The sequence below is a fragment of the Suncus etruscus genome, chromosome 4 (assembly GCF_024139225.1).
Source record: "Suncus etruscus isolate mSunEtr1 chromosome 4, mSunEtr1.pri.cur, whole genome shotgun sequence".
NCBI classification, from domain to species: Eukaryota; Metazoa; Chordata; class Mammalia; order Eulipotyphla; family Soricidae; genus Suncus; species Suncus etruscus.
Window position 1 is genome coordinate 37,159,022 of NC_064851.1, and position 19,524 is coordinate 37,178,545.

Here is a 19,524-nt window from a genome sequence, read left to right on the forward strand (position 1 = left end):
ACACCAAATTTGAGAGCCAGTCTGGCCTGAGAGAGACCTAGAACTCTGACTCTACTCTCATGGAGAAAGCTTCTCCCTAGGGCATGGAATAGAGGTGACAAAATGACAGCAAGACTTCTAAGAACAGTTTTCATATTATTTTTCTTTGGTTTAGTTGGGGTCCTGGAAGCAACGACAATATCGTGCATAAATGAAGATGGCAAAGCTGTAGATTGGTAGGTAAATGATAGATAAGGATTGATGGATGTAATTAGAAAGCTAAGATGTCAGAGGTAAAACTCTCTGTGATATTCCTAAAAATGCTGCCAACGCCTTTTCTTTATTAAGATGTAATGTAATGTAAATGGGTCAAACATGCAGGGGAAGGCTTCTAAATAAGGTGGTATCTCCCTGAGAAAGGCCTAAGCAGCCCTCCTGGGTGAGGCACTGCTCTGCATTAATTGGCAAGGCCTGTGGACACAGAAGTCCATCTTGCTGACAACTTTTCTCATTGGGCACTTGCCTTTAATTGCCTGAAAGCTTTCCTAAAAAAAAAAAAAAGAAAAGAAAAAGCCTTTCCAATAGACAATCCTTCAACTGGACATACTGACAAAGGAGAGCGGTGGGTTGTTTGTGTGTGACACTGGAGATTTGCTTCTCCTATAAATATGAGAAAGGGTTTGATTATACTTAGAACAGCCTGGTTAATTTATTAAAAGGTGCTAACAAATGATTGTTGTGGGTGATGGAGCATTGAACTCTTGCAAAGTGCCCAAGAGGCTAAAGAGTGCTACATGATAGCCTTGGATTCCCTTCAAGCTCTGATCACCTTTTTCACTCTTCAGTTAGGAAGTTTTGGGTGGCCACTGAGGATAATGTCAAGCTTTGTGTAAACTTCAGGCTAGAGAAAGCAGTGACTGTTAATCTTTCAGAAACAGTTACTAAATTCATATCAGACTCTGTATTAATTTTTTAAATACATATATCAGGGGTCTTCAAACTACGGCCCACGGGCCACATATTGTATGTATTCCCATTTTGTTTCTTCACTTCTAAATAAGATATATGCAGTGTGCATAGAAATCATAATTTTTGTTTTTACTATAATCTGGCCCTCCAACAGTCTGAAGGACAGTGAACTGGCCCCCTGTTTAAAAAGTTTGAGGACCCCTGACATATATGAACAAGACCTAATTATTACACTGGAAGAACTCATAGTTTTGTGGTAGAAGTGTAGATGGAGCATCGGAGAACAGAGTCTCTAAGGAAGACATTTAAGAATAATAATGGATTTGTTAAAAAAAAAAAAGTGGAGGGGACAGAGTGGTGATGCAAGTGATAGGGCATTTGCCTTGCACATGCTGACCTAGGATGGACCACAGTTCGATCCCCTGGTGTCCCATGTAGTCCCCCAAGCCAGGAGCAATTTCTGAGCACATAACCAGGAGTAACACCTGAGCATCACCGCGTGTGGCCCAAGAACAAAACAAAACAAACAAAAAAAAAAAAAAAAAAAGAAAAAATACACAGCCTTTTAAGGAACCATGAGGATGTTTAGAGATAAGGATGAGAACTTAAGAAGCTGTTCAGATTAGTTGGTATTTCATTCAGAAGCAAGTGAGGAGATGGTAGACGATGAGCATAGAGAGACAGACAAGGGTCAGTACAAAAGGGGCTTCCTGGTGAACTGCAGAATCAAAACCTGACCTTAAGAGAGAGCTAAAAGACTTCAAGTATAGTTGCCTCCAGAAAGCTCACTAGTAGTACTGAGAATTTTGAGTGTTTGGGAGTCAGTTTAGCATCACAGAAACCAATAGGACTCTGGCAATATTAAAGGTGTACTACTTCTAAAAAAGTAGCAGAGAGGATGGTAGATAATATAGCATACTTTATTGTCCCCTAGACATTGTCAGCTACAGCCCAGGAGTCCACTGAACACTGCTGGAGCATTGCTGAAAAGTCCAAGTATTCCTGACACCCTGGGGCACTGAGCACATTGTACCCTTGGTACTTAACAACCACCATGTTGGCCAAGAATCAATCACCTGTGGTGTACCTAGATCTCCTGAAAACTATTTGAAAGAGGACTCCCATCAAAAATAAATAAATAGATAAAAAGTAGTACTGGAAATAGAAAGGAAGATTCTGAGAAGTCTTGGTAATGAATTGGTAGGAAGAGGGTAAATAAAAACTTTCAAGTTGCTGGTTTCTCTGACTGTTGAAATATTCCCATTGGCAGAGAATACACAGAATTAGAACAAAGTATTAAAACTTGGTTTATATCATTTCTGAATTCTTACTGCAGAACATTCTGATAAACTGGAGAGAATTCACAGACTAAAGAATTAAGGCAGCCTCTCTTACACTGAAGCCCAAACTCAAAGCCATGACACAGTTAGCTGCAAAAACAAGAATGAGCATGTTAAGTCCTTAGAAAAGAAGTGTAAATTATTTCACAACTCTCCAGTTCTGAGACTAGGCCACAAAACTCCACTGCAGCCAAATAGATTATGGGAACACCAAAGAATATATTGTAATTATTGTAAGCTCAACTATGTTTTAGATCTAGTCAAATTGTAATATTCTTTTCTAGAAAAAAGACAAAGTGGATAAATGTATATAACTCATTGTAATTTTCTTTATCAGGTTTACCTTTTACAAGTTACCCAAAAGTCGAGACAAGAAGGGTAACTACACTGGGTTAGAATACCTGTACCTAGACTCTACAACTAGAAGCTGGAGGATGGGTAAACAACTAGTGAATTCTACCAAGAGTTTTTTAGGAAGAACCTTACAACAACTGTATAAAGCACATGCCTGCCAGGTATGTTACAGTTCATCATACACTCTAATTATGTCAAATGCATGAAACAGAATTCAAACCTTCCCAAAGATTTTTCCTTTTCATCTACCCAACCCTCAAAACCTAATAATTTCTGGAAAATTATGCCAGAACTAGCACTGGACACTGACCTGCATCAACTGCCCAAGTCTTTAAAAACAATGCCTTCAGACATTATAGCAACAATAAATCAATCTTTGGTATATTCAGCACAAGGTCCAGTGGTATAATTGCAAAGTAAGAAATCATGGTATATTGAAGTCTTTTGGCTGACAAATTGTGTCATTTTTCTCAGTTCTTGCTATCTTATCCAACTCTAGTAGAAATAAGGCAAAGAGTCTTCCCTAATTATAAGGCAATATAGACCTGTGATCAAACATTTCTTTTAAAATAAAATTTAAACATTTGTTATGCCATAGTGGTGAAGAGTAGTGTGAGCCAAGTAAAGTGTTCACTCAATATTTTTATTTATAAATTTCACATCAAAATAGATTGAGAGATAAAGCTCTAGTTTAAGACCTTTCCCTGAGTGGAGATTAAACTGTTCACTGAGACCTTATCAGACAATGAGCTAACCAGCATAAGCAACTCAGATAAGTAGGTCTCCTGGTTCAATGTGGATAGTCATCTAATGCTCAAATCATTAACAGCTTATTCAGTGACAAGACACTGTTTTCCATCCAGAAGTGACAAGGCAAAGCCAACAATAGTAAGCATCAAATTATATTCATATATGCATTTCTTGTCAATAAAAAGTGTAGAAAAGAAAATGCATAAAATGACTCAACACATACAATATGGTGGGCCTTTATGTATATCAACAAATTAACTCCCCATAACAGATGTATTGTGTTAGGTTCTAACATAACTATACAGTCTACCTGCATATTTATGCAGAATAAATAGGAAGCTATCAATGTGTATGCTAAAATTCACTTCATTCAACGGCCACTTAAATCAGTCTTCAGAACTCAGCAACAAAGTTCAAATTTACTGGGTATAGCCTGATGTGCCAAGAAGCTGTTCTGGTGCTTTCAGAAATTATTTAATGTCAGCAACAATCTTGTTTTGGATAAATAGATTATTATGTAAAATCAAAACTGTCTGCAGCTGCTTCTGCTTTCCAAGGCAGGAACATAGGAGTGGGTGACAGTGAAGCAAACATGAGCTTTGTTCCCTTTTGGAAGCACAAAGACTTCAGGGCTACAGAAGAGGAAGAAGCATATTGTAAAATCAAACTCCTTTACAATAGTTATAAAGCAGATGGTTTAGTATTATGATCTTTGTAGGCGCCTCCCTTGGGAAGGAGGGAAGAGAAAGAGAGGGACTAAAAGTATAAGCAACATGAAGGAAGATAGAATGTAGTTTAGCATAGTGGTGCAAAACCGGCCAATGTTTCATGCCATCAGAAAAAACTACTTACCTCTTTGTAAGTGCCCCAGGGTAACCGATTGCTCCACTAGAGCTCCACCTACTCACATCCTTGTGCTATGGATACATACATCTAGGGAGGCCATCTATTTTTTTTTTATTCCAACTTTGAGCTATTGTACTCTGTGCTGAAATAAATAGTAGTGTGCATCCATCCTTTTGGATGAATGTTTTAAGTTAGAGTCTTCCCAGATCCCTTTATATACTATGAAAGTTGCATTATAGTGTCTTTATCACTTTCAACATAGACTTAGGAATTTATGTTAGAGTTCTTCATAAAATAAGATAATCAATTATGGAAAATGCGAGTAAGAAAAGTTTACTTATTGTATGTAATATAATAGCTAAGAGCAATAGCATACTGTATTGCAGGTGTTTTCTCAATGTTTTGAACACTATCAAATAATCAAGGTACTACAATAGATGTTGTTAATGTTTCCAAGGAGAAAAGTAAGTATGTTTGCTAAGGTTAGATTTTAATGTGTTTTCCTTGTTTTTATGTCTAAATTGTTTAACATTAACTTTAGTGATTTCAGTAAAAGATAGGAAAAGGTTCTCGCTTTGGCAGCACATATACTAAAATTGGAATGATACAGAGAAGATTAGCATGGCCCCTGCTCAAGGATGACACGGAAATTCGTGAAGTGTTCCATATTTAAAAAAAAAAAGATAATAAAAGATACCTTCACTAAAATGAAACAAGACACAAATTAAATGGAACCACACAGAACAAATATAAACAAGTTTACCCAAATATGGAAAAGAATCTATCAAAGTTATAGATTTGTCTTTTCTTTTTTTTTTTTCCTTTTTTGGGGGGAGGGGGTCACACCTGGCCGTGGTCAGGGATTACTCCTGCAGAAATCGCTCCTGGCAGGCATGGGGGACCATATGGGATGCTGATAGTCGAACCACTGTCTGTCCTGGGTCAGCTGCATACAAGATAAATGCCCTGCCACTGTGCTATCTCTCTGGTTGCTAGATTTGTCTTTTCTTCCTCAGTGGCTGGAAATAACACTTCGGTGACAGGATTCTTTACTAGGTCCTCTGTAACTTCCCTACCTTCCAGCCCCTTATCACTGTTTCTTGGCCAGGTTAAGCAAACTTGTGCCTCTGTATCTTTATATCTGTCCCCTCTGTCTGAAACAGCAATTTTCAAACTTCGTGTATGAACCTTCCTTTATTCCTTCAGGCCTCATTTCACTACTTGGCATGCCTTCTTGGGATGCCTACTCAGTTCACCCTCAGCAAGCCTCCATTTTCATCTTTTGTTTTATTTTCCTTCACCACCTTGACCACCTTACTTGATAAACTTATTATCTGTATTTCTTACTCAGAATAAAGCTTTATGATAATACTTTTTATCTTGTTAATATGTCACTGAAACCCATATAGTTTCTAGATATTAGAGAATTAAAATAATGTTGGCTCGGGCCAGAGAGATAGCACAGCAGTAGGGCGTTTGCCCTACACGCAACCAATCCAAGATGTTTAGTGGTTCGAATCCCAGCATCCCATATGGTCTCCCAAGCCTGCCAAGAGCGATTTCTGAGCACAAAGCCAGGAGTAACCCCTGAGCATCGCCAGGTGTGACTCAAAAACCAAAAATATAAAATAATGTTGGCTTTACTTAGATTCAAAGATTTGGGGGCCGGAGAGATAGCATGAAGGTAAGGCATTTGCCTTTCATGCAGACGGTCATTGGTTCGAATCCCGGCATCCCATATGGTCCCCCGAGCCTGCCAGGAACGATTTCTGAGCATAGAGCCAGGAGTAACCCCTGAGCGCTGCCGGTTGTGACCCAAAAACAAAAACAAAACAAAAATAGATTCGAAGATTTGTCTAATTGTTTAGAGACATTATTTTATGTAAGCAGAGGATATAAGATAAATATGCTTATTTGATCTAAGCATATTGAATTTCACCACTTTTTCATAGGAAGTGAAAGTCTCAAGTTAGAAAGGTGAAGTGACACCAAGGAAAATATTTCCCTATGAGGGATGTAAGGGAAGCAAAGAATCAAGAATCTTGACTGACCACAAAGCTCTGATCAATTATAAAGTAAGGTGAGGAAATCAGAGTCTAAAGCCCATTCTGTACCTTACCAATAATATCAAAGGTTAAAACAGAACAATAAAAACACACAAAACCTCCCTAATACAACCAGTATAACCAAGGCTAGTTGTTCCTAGCTCATTTACTTAACAAATATTTAGGTATCCTCTTATTTTTATACACAGGTTGGCAAACTAAAAACATTGAGTCCAAAACAACATAGATAAATAGAAATAGCATACTCATTCTCATATCAGAAAAGACAAGTCTCCTGTTATACAAAATCGGCCAGGCATTGCTAAGAATGTATTTTCTATTCCTTGTCTGACATGTCACAGGTTTCAGCCTGATGAATCAATAAATGAATGACTTTTCATATATACTACTGAAAACTCTGTTTTACAAACTGTTTAATTGTACAAGCATTGTGGGCACTTATTAGTGGAAAATGAATGTCCTTTTAACCCAAATGTGTTCCACAGTATAATAACACTGCCTATCTCATATATAATGATGGAGTCCCTAACGCTGTGAACTACAGCAGCAAATATGGACATACTAAAGGTAAGACAAAGGCTCTTCATATCTCTTTCCTATTGGTGTTCAGTGTTTCTGCACTCAATAATTTCTCCTGGCTGTACACAGGGTACCATATGGATGCCAGGGATTGAACCTGAGTTGACTGTGTGCAAGGCAAATGTTCTATCACCGTGATCTCAAATCAACATTTCTTAAATATTTATCTCATATACTCTTATAGTTCATAGCAAAAGCATAGTTTTTAATTGTTTTAAAATCATGCATAAATTATATGTCACAAGTAATAATTATGTGTTAAATTTGATTATTTTTCCACAATGTCATTTTATTTCTCAACATACATTTTTGCAAAGCTTTATAGAAAAATATACATACTAATTACTAGAGTATCAACAGTGTATATACATATTAAGTCACATATATACATACTTAAGTCTACTGAAATACAAAGCACAAATATTCAATCTTCAGTTACATGTGAAATAAATATTTTTGAAAAAGTTTTTTCAAATAATTTTTAGTTATAGTAATTTTGTTTTGTCTTTGTTTATGTTTTATTATATGCTACAGTCATTTTATTATAGCAACTTAGTATTTCCTGTATATAAGCTCTAAATAAATATATAGTTATGGGAAATTTTAAAATGCCAGTATCAGTATCAGTATCTGCTTGCTGCTTCACCATCCCAGGATTCCAGGAAAAACTTGCCTCCAGCTTACATTACTGATCTATTTCAGAAGGGGAGGCAGAGCCTCTCCTTACTGTGTTGGTCCTGGGCCCCAGCAACACCCACACCCAACCTGCACCAGGGCCCTACCCTTAATCTTCATTGATCCACCATCCCAGATTACTCTTCTTATAATTCTGTAAAGATGGGCAGAGAGCAAACTCCAGATTAATCCCTCATCATTTTCTAAGTATTTAATTACAAAACTGATGCCTAGTATAGCAACAATACTAGGGGAAAAAATAAGGAAAACTTGCAGAAGCCTACCAAACTGAGTGACTGAAAACAATATCACTAAAAACACAACTACACCAATTAATTTTCGTTGTCCTTAATGACATTATATGAGCATATTTAATGAGTTTAAAGAAATAATAGCAAAGATATATATCAAAGCACCAAGAAAGTATGAGTCAAAAAACAAACAAACAAACTGGCAGCCACCATGTCTGCCCCACAAATCATCAACTCCATAGACTCACTCTGTTCCCGAAAGAGATTTAAACCAAATGGTTAAAAATCATGGATAGGACCTGCTGTGCAGCTAAAAGCTGGCAATCTTGGGAGGAGAGGGCAGGCCAAGACCCTGTCTTGCTGAAGCCATGCCTGTTGCATCTGTCATCCATATTCACCGCTTTGCTTATGGCCCTATTTCATCACTCCTCTAGGACTCTCTGATCACAGTCTATATATGCTAGTATTTGGGCTGATGTCACCAGGACATTTTTGGGGTGAATGCAGGCATCCTCTCTCCACCTTCTTGTACTTCCCGGAGACTTGGCAGCTGAAAACTCACCCTTCAAAAGTCATGGTATCAGTAATAGTGCTTTGAATTCCTGAACTGCACAGCCACATTTGTGGCTGCGTGAAAACTTTATTTGTTTAATACTATCAATCCCATAAGAACACACCAAGTTAGATGCCAATGTGTAGCTGAAGTCACTTACTGTTCAAAAACAAATAAAATAACAGAATGGTCAGGTAGCAACAACACCTTACTAAGTCTTCTGCCAATAATTGAATGACCTCAATGGAGATACAATAATTTTCACACATTCATTTGTCACTTTTTTTGTGTGTGTTTACTTGTTTGGGGTTCACACCAGGCAGTGCTCAGGCGTTCTCTTGGCTCTCCACTCAAAAATCACTTCTGGCAGGCTTGGGGGACCATATGAGATGCCAGGGTTCGAGCCACCATCCTTCAGTGCATGCAAGGCAAACACCCTACCTCCATGTTATCTCTCCAGCCCTTCACTGTACCTTTTTAATTTCTTCACTTCTCTTCTGTTTTTTTTATATTCTTTGGTTTTGGGGCCACACCTGGTGATGCTCAAGGGTTACTCCTGGCTATGTGCTCAGAAATTGCTCCTGACTTGGGGGATCATGTGATGCCAGGAGATCGAACCATGATCTGTCCTAGGTCAGCTGCATGCAAGGCAAATGGCCTACCACTGAGTCATCGCTCTGGCCCCAATAATCTACTTTTTAAAAAATAAGTTTTCTCTCACTTATCTGGAAACAAATGTATTATGGTCAAGTCAACTATGTTAAATATATGATAATGTTCTTTAAATAAAGTGATTTTTAAAACTTTTTAAATTTAGGGGCCAGAGCAATAGCACAGTGGATAGGGTGTTTACCTTGCACTTGACTGACTAGGGTTTGATCCTCAGCATCCCATTTGGTCCCCTGAAACTGCCAGGAGGGATTTTTGAGCACAGAGCCAGGAGTAACCCCTGAGAGCTGCCAAGTTTGCCCAAAAATTAAAAAAAAAATTTTATTTCAAAACGAAAAGAGCTATTATAATCATAAATGACAGAAATGAAGAACATAACAAGTATATAAGGAAGGCAACAGAAGCACAGAATAGCAAAATAACAGAAACTGGGCAAAAGATCAAGAACCTCCAAGATGAGAATGAGGAAATCACTAAGAAACAGCAAAAGGTGGAATACAGTATGAAAAGGAATGAACACCATACCAGAGAACTAGGGAATGAGTCCAAGAAGAATATAAGAATCAGCAAAGTCCCTGAAGAATAGGAAGGTAAATGTGTTAAAGAAATGATAGTTAAAGAATTCTTTAATAAGAACTTCCCGGAGTTGAGGATTATAGGCACCAAGATCCAAGAGATCCAATAGGTCCCCCAAATAACCTAACAAATCTGAACAGGAAAATTCCAAGACACATCATACTCAACATGGCAAAATTCAAAGATAGAGACAGAATACTGAAAGCAGTAAGATCATAGAAGAAATGTACATACAAAGGAAATTTCATTGGCTGTATAGCACATCTATCAAAAAAGACTCTATGAGCTAGAAGAATATGGAAGGATAAAATCTCAATGAAATGAACACCTCACCAACAATACTTTGTCCAGGTGGATTATCGTTCAGATTTTAAGGAACAATACAGAGCTGCATGAAAAGGCAACAGCTTAAGGAATTCATAACCTTAAAACCCGTTTTGGAAGAAGCATTAAACGAGCTCCTTTTTAAAAGGCAGGAGAAACTTCCTATCATGTAGCATTGAGTATGGTACTAACTAATAGAGCATATGGTTATCTTCTACCAGATTAAATAAAAGGTTAAAAACATATAGCTATTAATAACCACAAATTGACTCTTATTGATTTATTTTCTGATATTTTTACTTGCCATTTCTTTATATTTTATTGAACCAAGAAATATGGAATAAATCTGTTATCTCCCTGCCAGAGGGGAAGACTGGAGGTGGGAGAAAACCTGAGGTATTGGTGGAGGGAAGGAAACTGGTGGCAGGATGAGTGTTAGAACATTGTATACCTGAAATGACTCGTATGAACAACTTTGTAAATCATGTTGTCTCAATAAATAGTCCTAAAATTTAAAAAAATTGTCAGGATAAAAAAATATGTATTCCTAATCCCTACTAATAACCTACTTGATCCCATCTACATTTTAAATAACATAGACTTTTAAATTATTATAAAACTATTTTAATGACAATTTAAAAACCACTTTCAAACTTAATATATCCCATCAAATTATGTATCATGGAGATATATTACTTTAAAAAAACTCCATATGAAGATATGAAAAGACCTTGGAACAGGTAAGTTCAGGAGATACGTGGAGAATTGTTTAATATGGTCAAAGGATGCACCTACTATACTGAGCTTCTCTTATGTGAGTGTCTTTTTTCAAGAGATGTTGAAAAATTTCACCGGCGAGGGAAATCCCTCATTTATAACTATTGGCACTAAAATTCTAACTTTTTTTGAGGTTAAAAACAGGTTTTATTTAAAAAAATCCAAGGAAGAGAAGGGAGAGGGAGAGAAAAAAGTGAGAATACCATACTCAGAAGAGAGTGTGGGCTTCTCCAAAGACAAAGAGAGTCCCAATACACATCTGACCATTAAAGAATAAAAATACATATCTCAAGAAGGGAGATGTGGGCGACATGTGTATGTGGGCACCATGTGCATGGGCTGACAACATACATGTGCACCTCCTTTGATATAAGTTGACATTTTGGTGCCCTTTTTAAAAAAAAACAATTTTTATTGAGATCAATGTGAATTGCAAATCTTTCACAGTTGTATTTCAGGTACATAGTGACAGTGAAATTCTAACGTTTTTAAGTACTCTGCAAACCTAATATTATGTATCTGCAGGCTAGATGTGGCCACCGATTTTTCAGCCACTAATTATGAACACAATTTGTAATGACTGTCAAATGTCATGAGTACTAAAAGCTTTTGATTCAGCCCAGTTGCCCTCTTCAGAGTCCAATTTACACAGAGCCCAATTCGTCTAATACATAGCATCTATCTCTATCCTCTTTTCCAATAACTTTTTTTATTTCTCTATACTCTTCTCCAATAACTTCCTACCACCTTTCCATTGTCTTAATTGCTACAGGGAGTTTAGCGAAATAGACTAGAAAGGGAGTCTAGTCCATGTCTAAATGGAGAGTTCACCAGTGTGTTCTTTGGTGTCCTGTGGTGTTCATATCAGAGGGTTAGAATTTCAGCCAAGCAGTTTCCTGCACCTGGCAGAAAAGAACTAGAGGTTGTCTAGCTGTGTAAGGTGAAAACTCTAACAGAATGCTGAACATTTCTACTCTGGTACAAACAGTGATTCAAAGAACATTCAATTATATTTTTTAAAAAGAAATAACTGATAAAATTTGGTACAATAATATATGTGTATGTCATGCTACAAGCTCAAATACAAACTGGAAAATCTAGTTAGCATATCCAAACTACTTTGATATCTTTGTAAATATAGAAATAGTAATAGGTGCTAATTGGATGGGCTTCTTTTTTGCCATGCTGTAAGAGGAAGAGAATCTTTCTATTTTCTTCTTTTCATGTTATTTTACAATAGAGGGGTTTCTTTTTGTTTGTTTCTTTGGGGCCACACCTGGTGCTGCTCAGGGGTTACTCCTGGCCTACATTCAGAATTCGCTGCTGGCAGGCTAGGGGCACCATATGGGATGCCAGAGATCCAACCCTATTCCATCACAGGTTGGCCTCATGCAAGGCAAATGCTCTACTTCTGTACGACCGCTCTGACCCTACAATAAAGGTTTTTACTAAATATAATTAACTGGCATGCGTTAGCATGATATCCTTTATTTTTCTTTAAAGATCGCTTAATTTTTATGTATTTATTTGAAACTTCTGTAATTGGATATCTATTCTCCAAATAAATGAGCGTTCTTTTCTTACAATTTACTGCAAGCACATATCTCTATTTGATTTTTTTCTTTCAGCTATGATTTTGGCTAACTTTTGAAAATAGTTTGGTTCCTTAGAAGGCTTCTGCCTGAAGCCTGCCAGATGACTCGATAGTTTAACAAGGTCAAATTTCAATTTAGCAAATTTGCATTCTGCCAAAACAAATTTTCCTTGTAGTTTCAGCATGAGATTTCTCTTAACTCTTTGGGATGATTGCTCTGGCTTGCCCTTATGTAGTAGCTTGCTTTCAGTAATGAGGTAATGTGATGTGAACCTGCATTGGTTTTGAAATATTTGAGAAGTGAACATGAGTCTTGGGTAAAGCATTAGGACTTGTAGACGTTAGCCTGACGTGCAAATGAGCTAGAAAGTGGCATCTGTGTTTTTTACAAAGAAGCTCTATTTTTCTAATTATCTGGGTTAACATTATCTGTAGGTTTGCTGCTGTGGAACAGAGTTCAGGGATTCTGGCTGCTCCATTCTATTCCCAAGTTTCCTCCAGTTGCTACAGAAGGCTATGGTTATCCACACTCCGGAAAACGAAATGGACAAGCTGGCATCTGTGTAACTTTCAAGTACAGCCAATTCAAAGCAATAGGTAACAGTAGAATGTATAAGCAAAACAAATGAACAAACAAAAATAGGACTACAGAGCTGGAGCAGAGACTTAGAAAAGTATTCTAAAATGGGTTGTTTCCTTTATTCTTCTACTCATAGGACATGTGACCCCAAGCATGTCAATTCCAAGACCTTGGTTTCATAGTGCTGCAATGTCTTTTCATTTGAACAGGGTCAGTAGTTTCAAATACTTATGGGGAACACCAAAAAGGTAAAATAGACAGGCACAGTGAGCTGCTAACTTTTCCCTAGCTTGCCTCCAAGACCTCAACTCCATCACACTAAGATTCTGCAGGAATATATACCTAATGTTTATGAATCTTCATGTTGTCCAAATAAAATAGAAACGTGTGTGTGTGTGTGTGTGTGTGTGTGTGTGTGTGTGAAAGAGAGCGGGGGGGGGGGGTGGTAACTAAGGGAGAGAGAGCCAGAAAAGATAGAGAGGGAAAGATTCTTATTAAGCATGGTTTTAATCTTTTTTTAAATTATGTAGCCTATATACTATCTATAAGCCACCTGACAGTCTGAAGTCAGATGATCTTCCTTTTAGGTGATTTGGAGAAGTATATTAAGGGGAACAGGGAATGAGTGATGCTGTTTTACTTATCACTTCTTACTGAGAAAACTCATAAATGGAGATAAAATATTTTCTTCCGGGTATAGGAAATTTGACAAATGTCTTTCATCAACTTTTCATTTGTTCTCACAGATTACTAAAATTCTCACCTAGGCCAGGCCCTAAGTCTAACATACTGAGTTCATTTAATGATCAGATTGTTAAATAGCATGGAAATTAGAAGTACAAGATGATGAATTGATCATTATTCTTGGAATGGATGACACAGTAGATAGAGTTTTAGCATATGGAAGAAAAAAAAGACCTATATGACAGCCAAAGTAGATTGTCTAGTTTTAAATGCTAACACCATGAACTATAAGCTTTATAACCTTGGGGTTGTTATATGAATTCTTTATAAAATTAGGGGAATAATAAAAAGAATTTAGCTAAGAGTAAGATCTCATAGAACTATCCTAGAAAGTAGAAAATACTCAGTAAGTGTTAAGCACTTTAAGCAAAAGTTACTAGATGTCTATTGACTTAAAGAGAATACTATTTTTTTCTGAATTCATAAAATGTATAATATCAATAATTATTGTATTTGTCACTTAATTCTCCATTTTTTGATTATTTCAAAATTAAATAATTTTTAATTATTTCTATTTAATTGTTTCAGATCTTCAGCTCTTGATATACAATCCAAACATTTATAGCTGTTTCATCCCAGACACTTTTCAGCAGGAGCTTATTCACATGCCCCAACTATGTGCAGGGATTAAATCACGGAAGATTCCTCGCCGGTACCTCACCACACTTCAATCATCCCAGGGACAAAAATTCCTCCATTTTGCAAAGTCCTCTTCTTATTTGGATGGTATTAAAAATGTTGTTAAATAATATGTTTTTTCTTAACTCTGCTCTTGAATTTACTTTGGACTACTTAGGGGAAATAGTCTCATTTTTTTAAGGGAAGAGACCTAGAAATAAAGAAGATAAAGAGAACGAAAGATTATATTCAAATATCTGCCTAGATATCTATTAACTTCAAATAGTAGGGTTGCTGACCCAATTAAAAAAGTATCTCAGTGGGTGCAAGAGAGATGGCATGGAGGTAGGCTGTTTGCCTTGCATGCAGAAGGACGGTGGTTCTAATCCCACATCCCATGTGGTCCCCCGAGCCTGCCAGGAGCGATTTCTAAGTGTATAGCCAGGAGTAACCCCTGAGCGCTGCCGGGTGTGACTCCTCTCTCCCGCCCCCCCCCCAAAAAAGAATCTCAGAACCTTTTAGCCAGACTGGTAAAAACTCAGTCTCCACTCTCTCTTGAGAGTAAGAGACCACAGTTCATTTCCTCTTCTATATGTAAAACCACTTATGGTTTTTCAGGCCTTCATTACGCTTATACCCTTTGCATAATACTGCCCCCTCCCCTTCAGCTTCACATTTTCCTTCTTGGAGAGAAGAGAACCCCTGAGAGAAACCACTTAAATAGGGGTATTACTCCCCAACAGTCTCATATCTTTTATTTGTTGTATACATTTCTTTCCTTCCCACAAGAAGCTATACATCCCTGTGTCCTAGATCCAGACACTTTAATTCATTTATGTGATTTATTTTCCCTTTTCTTTTTACTTTCTCATTGTACAAGCTCTATGCCCTCAGCACATAGACCAGTCTAAAAATCTATCCCTAGTCTTAAATTTCCAACATACTGTGTTTTTTTTTAATCTCTCGAATTTATTTTATCTTTGTTTGATTGGTTTTTGGATTACTCCTGACTGCACTCTGTCAGTGCTCAGGAGACTACTGGAACCTAATCTGGGTAGACTGCATGCAAGACATGCACCTTAACTGCTGTACTTCACTTCAGCCCTTGTTTATTTATTTATTTTGGTAATTGTTGTTATTTGGGGACCAAAGCCTACAGTGCTCAGAGTTTATTTCTGGCTGTATACTCAGATTTCACACCTGTGGGATTGAGGGACCATATATCAGTACTAGGGATTGAACCTGGGTAAGCAGTGTGCACGTAACTGTCTTTCCTGCTGCACTATCTCTGGATTCCAAATTTCTTTTAAAAAAAAAATCCCTTTAGTAACATCACTGCAGTCTGATATCTCTGTCTGTAGACACTCCCATCTCTCATCAGTCACAAATGAGCAATTTTGTTAATCTCACTTCTTTCATAGTTTACTGTCTTTCATCCTTATACATTGAATAAAATTTCCTGAATATTTGCTGAAACTTATGCCAGGCATCCAAGATCACAAAGTTAACAAGACAAAAATACCTTGACCCTCTGAAATGCCTTTCCTTTCTAAAACATCTCTCTTTATTGATTTTTGGAAAATATAAAGTCCTTTGATTTATTTTCACTTTACTTCTTTTAAGTTCCTTTTGCCTAATGCGCCTCTTCCTAAACTAATTGGGTTACAGTATAGTGCTCTACTCTTCTTCTAGTCTTCTAATCTCACTCTATTATCCATACTTGATAATTCCAGCAAATCTACAGGTGATTCCCAAATCCGGATTTCCACCCCTGACGAATAGAGTCAATAGTGAAACTGACATTTTAGCTTGGAGATTATGCAGCCACACCAAATTTATCTCATGATTTCTCCCCATTAAAGCTATTTATTTACATTGTATTGTCACCCAAAACTCAAGATTTATCTCCAACTCCACCACAACTCCACTAATACATCAAATTCAATAAGTTCCAAGTCTCTTATAGCTCTGTTTATCTTGTCTTCCCCAAATGTCCTGCCACCACCATAGCCCTGTGTTTAATATCACAGTTTACTGTTACCATTTGATATTTTACCTCGCTTCACTCCAATGCACCCTGCCCAATTCATCTTGTACATTGCCTCTCAATTGATATTTTTGATCATGAATTTGTTTATCTTAAGTTTCCTTTAATGTTACTTTAAAATTTTCACCATTTATTTCAAGAAAAACTAAACATTTTAACATGGCTAACAAAGGTCAACAGAATCTGTACCCTGCTTAGTTTTGTTGTCTTTATTCCCTTCAAACACTTTCAGATCTTTGTTCCCTTTTTTATATGTAACAGAAGACATTTCATACTCCAATATTAAAGTAATGACAATAATAACTATATTTGCATATCAATTTAACATTTGCAAAATGTTCTTCCACCCAATATCTCAATTATGTTGTGATTAATGTGGTTTTGACATCCAAATACCAGGAGTGAACTATGATTTCCATTTCTGAGGATATTTTCAGGCACTTATTTAAGTATAAATACTAACCTCACTTTCTCCATCCCTATAAACTCTAGACATATTTGCAGCTTGGATGGCCCAACAATTGAAGACACACTTGCTAGCAGAAACCTGGCAGCGAAAGAATCAAGAACTTCCTTCAAACTGCTCACTTCTTTACCATGTCTATAACATCAAAGCAATCGTGATATCTGAACAATATGATTTCAATTCTTATCAGGATCATTCTAAATGGTGTGTTTCCCAAAATGGTACCCAAAATCAATGGACATGTATTGGAGACATAAATCGAAGCCCATCCCAAGCTTTCAGAAGTGGAGGCTTCATTTGTACCCAGAATCAGCATATTTATAAAGCATATCAAAAATTAGTTTTAGAGTATGAAAACTGTAACTAAATTTGGTGAAAGTATATATGTAGTATCTTTTTTGAACATTGATAATAAATTTTATTTTAATAGATATAATCTTAATATATCAAAAGAGTATCAATGTTCTTGTAGTTCACAAATAGGAAAGAAACAGTTTTCTCCCAAGTTTATCACTTTCTTTTCACTTTCTTACTTCATATTTACATGCCACAAATAAAATTTAACACATATAAATAAAATGATAGTCCATGGAAAACTGTGCTCTAAATTAGTCAGTTCTCAATTGTTCATGGAATCACTGGCTGTTTCATAGAGCAATATTTATGTCCTTCATTAAGACAGTCTTCACTTTTTTTTTTTTTTTTTTTTGGTTTTTGGGCCACACCTGGCAGTGCTCAGGGGTCACTTCTGGCTGTCTGCTCAGAAATAGCTCCTGGCAGGCATGGGGGACCATATGGGACACCGGGATTCGAACCAACCACCTTTGGTCTGGATCGGCTGCTTGCAAGGCAAACGCCGCTGTGCTATCTCTGGGCCCCAGTCTTCACCTTCTTCCCATCATTTTGTTAAGAAAAAAAATCTCTTTTTCTCTCTCTTTCACTACTCTCTGTTTCTCTGTCCTTCATACTATTTAGTTATTCCTCTTAAAGTTCTTTTCACTGGTTTATGGTAAAATGTTCATGCTTCCTGCTGCTCCTACTTGCAAATTGTATGAGTTTGTTTCATTCGCTAAATTCCTGAGCCTTTTAATGAAGAAATAATGTCTCCACTCACTGTTGAATTAGAAAGTATGTTTTGAGTTCTTAGCACAGAGTTAACAATGAAAAATCTTGGTAAGATTTAAATATGAAATCATACCCATTAAGATAAGACAAAAGAAAGTATAATAATAAGTAATTTTTAATTAAGTCTGATTAAAAGGAAAATGTCTCTCAACTTGAGAACGTTGACTTTAAAAAAAATGGATCAAATAGTCTTAATGCCAGTATATTTTATTTTCTGGAGTTATATTAAATCCAATGACTATAGATCTGAATAATAGTTATTAATAATGATTATTGATAACATTAATGATGATTAATAAATCAACATTAATTTATTTAATAATTAATTCAATTGTTAGATATTATTAAGTCCAATTGCTATATATATGAATAAATCATAGTTATTTAACTGATTTCTGGATATATTTTCTAATTGTAAGAAATTTACAATCTAACAAAAATAATTACAATAAAAAATTGGAACTAGCATTTATTGATTCTTACTATGTGGGCAAATTAATTGACTATTTTTATTTAATTTCATGACAGAAGGAACTGTCATCCCCATTTTACCGACAAAGAAATGGGCTCACAGGGTTGCAGTAAATTTCTCCAAATCATCCTAATTTCCTGCCCTTGAGGTGATGCTCTTTACTTCCCTTTCAAGAGGCAGGGTTGTATGTGTGTGTGTGTGTGTGTGTGTGTGTGTGTGTGTAATTTTTATTGAGACCAATGTGAATTACAAGTCTTTCACAGTTATATTTAAGGTACATAGTGACAGTGAATTAGGGCAGTTCCCCACACCAGTGTTGACCTCCCTCCGTCCCTGTTCCCCGCATGCTTCCTCTTAGCCCCCTGGACTGCTAGTGTATACAAGTCTCTTTTGTGTATAACTTGTTGTAGTTTGGGTCTCAAGAGATAGTTTTTTAAATGATGCACTGTAGGAATAACATACATATTAGTAATAATACCAAGCAAAATTTGTGAGACAGAAAGACATTGCTTCAATGAAAAGTAGTAAGGAAAAGAAAACTAAATTTGTCTTCTAATCAGAAGTACAATGTATGAATACTAGCTTATATTATACTTATACTTAATCTATAATCTTGAAAATATATAAAGACTTGAAAAATGTGACTATCTTCTAGAAAACATCTGAGTATAAGCTATTTAAATAAAATGGGTTACTGTAAAATAAAACCATAACTTAAACAGGTTCCAAACTTGGGGCCTGAGCGATAGTGCAGCGATAGGGCGTTTGTCTTGCACGTGGCTGACCCAGGATGGATCATGGTTTGATCCCCCGGCTTCCCATATGGTCCCCCAAGCCAGGAGTGATTTCTGAGCGCATAGCCAGGAGTAACCCCTGAATGTCACTGGATGTGGCCTAAAAATAAGAAAAAAGGTTAAAAAGAGGTTCCAAACTTGATACAGAGATGCTGGACTCAGAAAAAAAAAGAGCACAGAGCACCATGCAAATGGTGCTCCATGCATATGATTCCCTAAATTGCCTAACATGGTCCTGGTAGCTATATGTCTGGGACTGCCAGTGTCATAGCAGAGTGTGTGATCTCCATTACACAATCTGTGTGGGCAAGCAGCATGACTGAAACATATAACTTCTGGTGGAAACCATAACCAAGACTGTGATCATTACAACAAC

General features: G+C 36.7%; 1 protein-coding gene and 1 non-coding gene across 2 annotated transcripts; both read left to right on the forward strand.

Moving 5' to 3' along the window:
• The first annotated feature begins 102 nt into the window (after positions 1-102).
• On the forward strand, positions 103-17,124 carry DNASE2B (deoxyribonuclease 2 beta). The gene is made up of 6 exons (XM_049771272.1): positions 103-215; positions 2,626-2,803; positions 6,790-6,871; positions 12,738-12,899; positions 14,155-14,352; positions 16,784-17,124. Exons 1-6 carry the CDS (start codon positions 103-105, stop codon positions 17,122-17,124), a joined length of 1,074 nt encoding a protein of 357 aa, XP_049627229.1.
• LOC126008447 (U6 spliceosomal RNA) lies at positions 4,805-4,911 on the forward strand. Its single transcript, XR_007495778.1, has one exon. It is a non-coding gene; the product is annotated as a U6 spliceosomal RNA (small nuclear RNA).
• Positions 17,125-19,524: the final 2,400 nt, after the last annotated feature.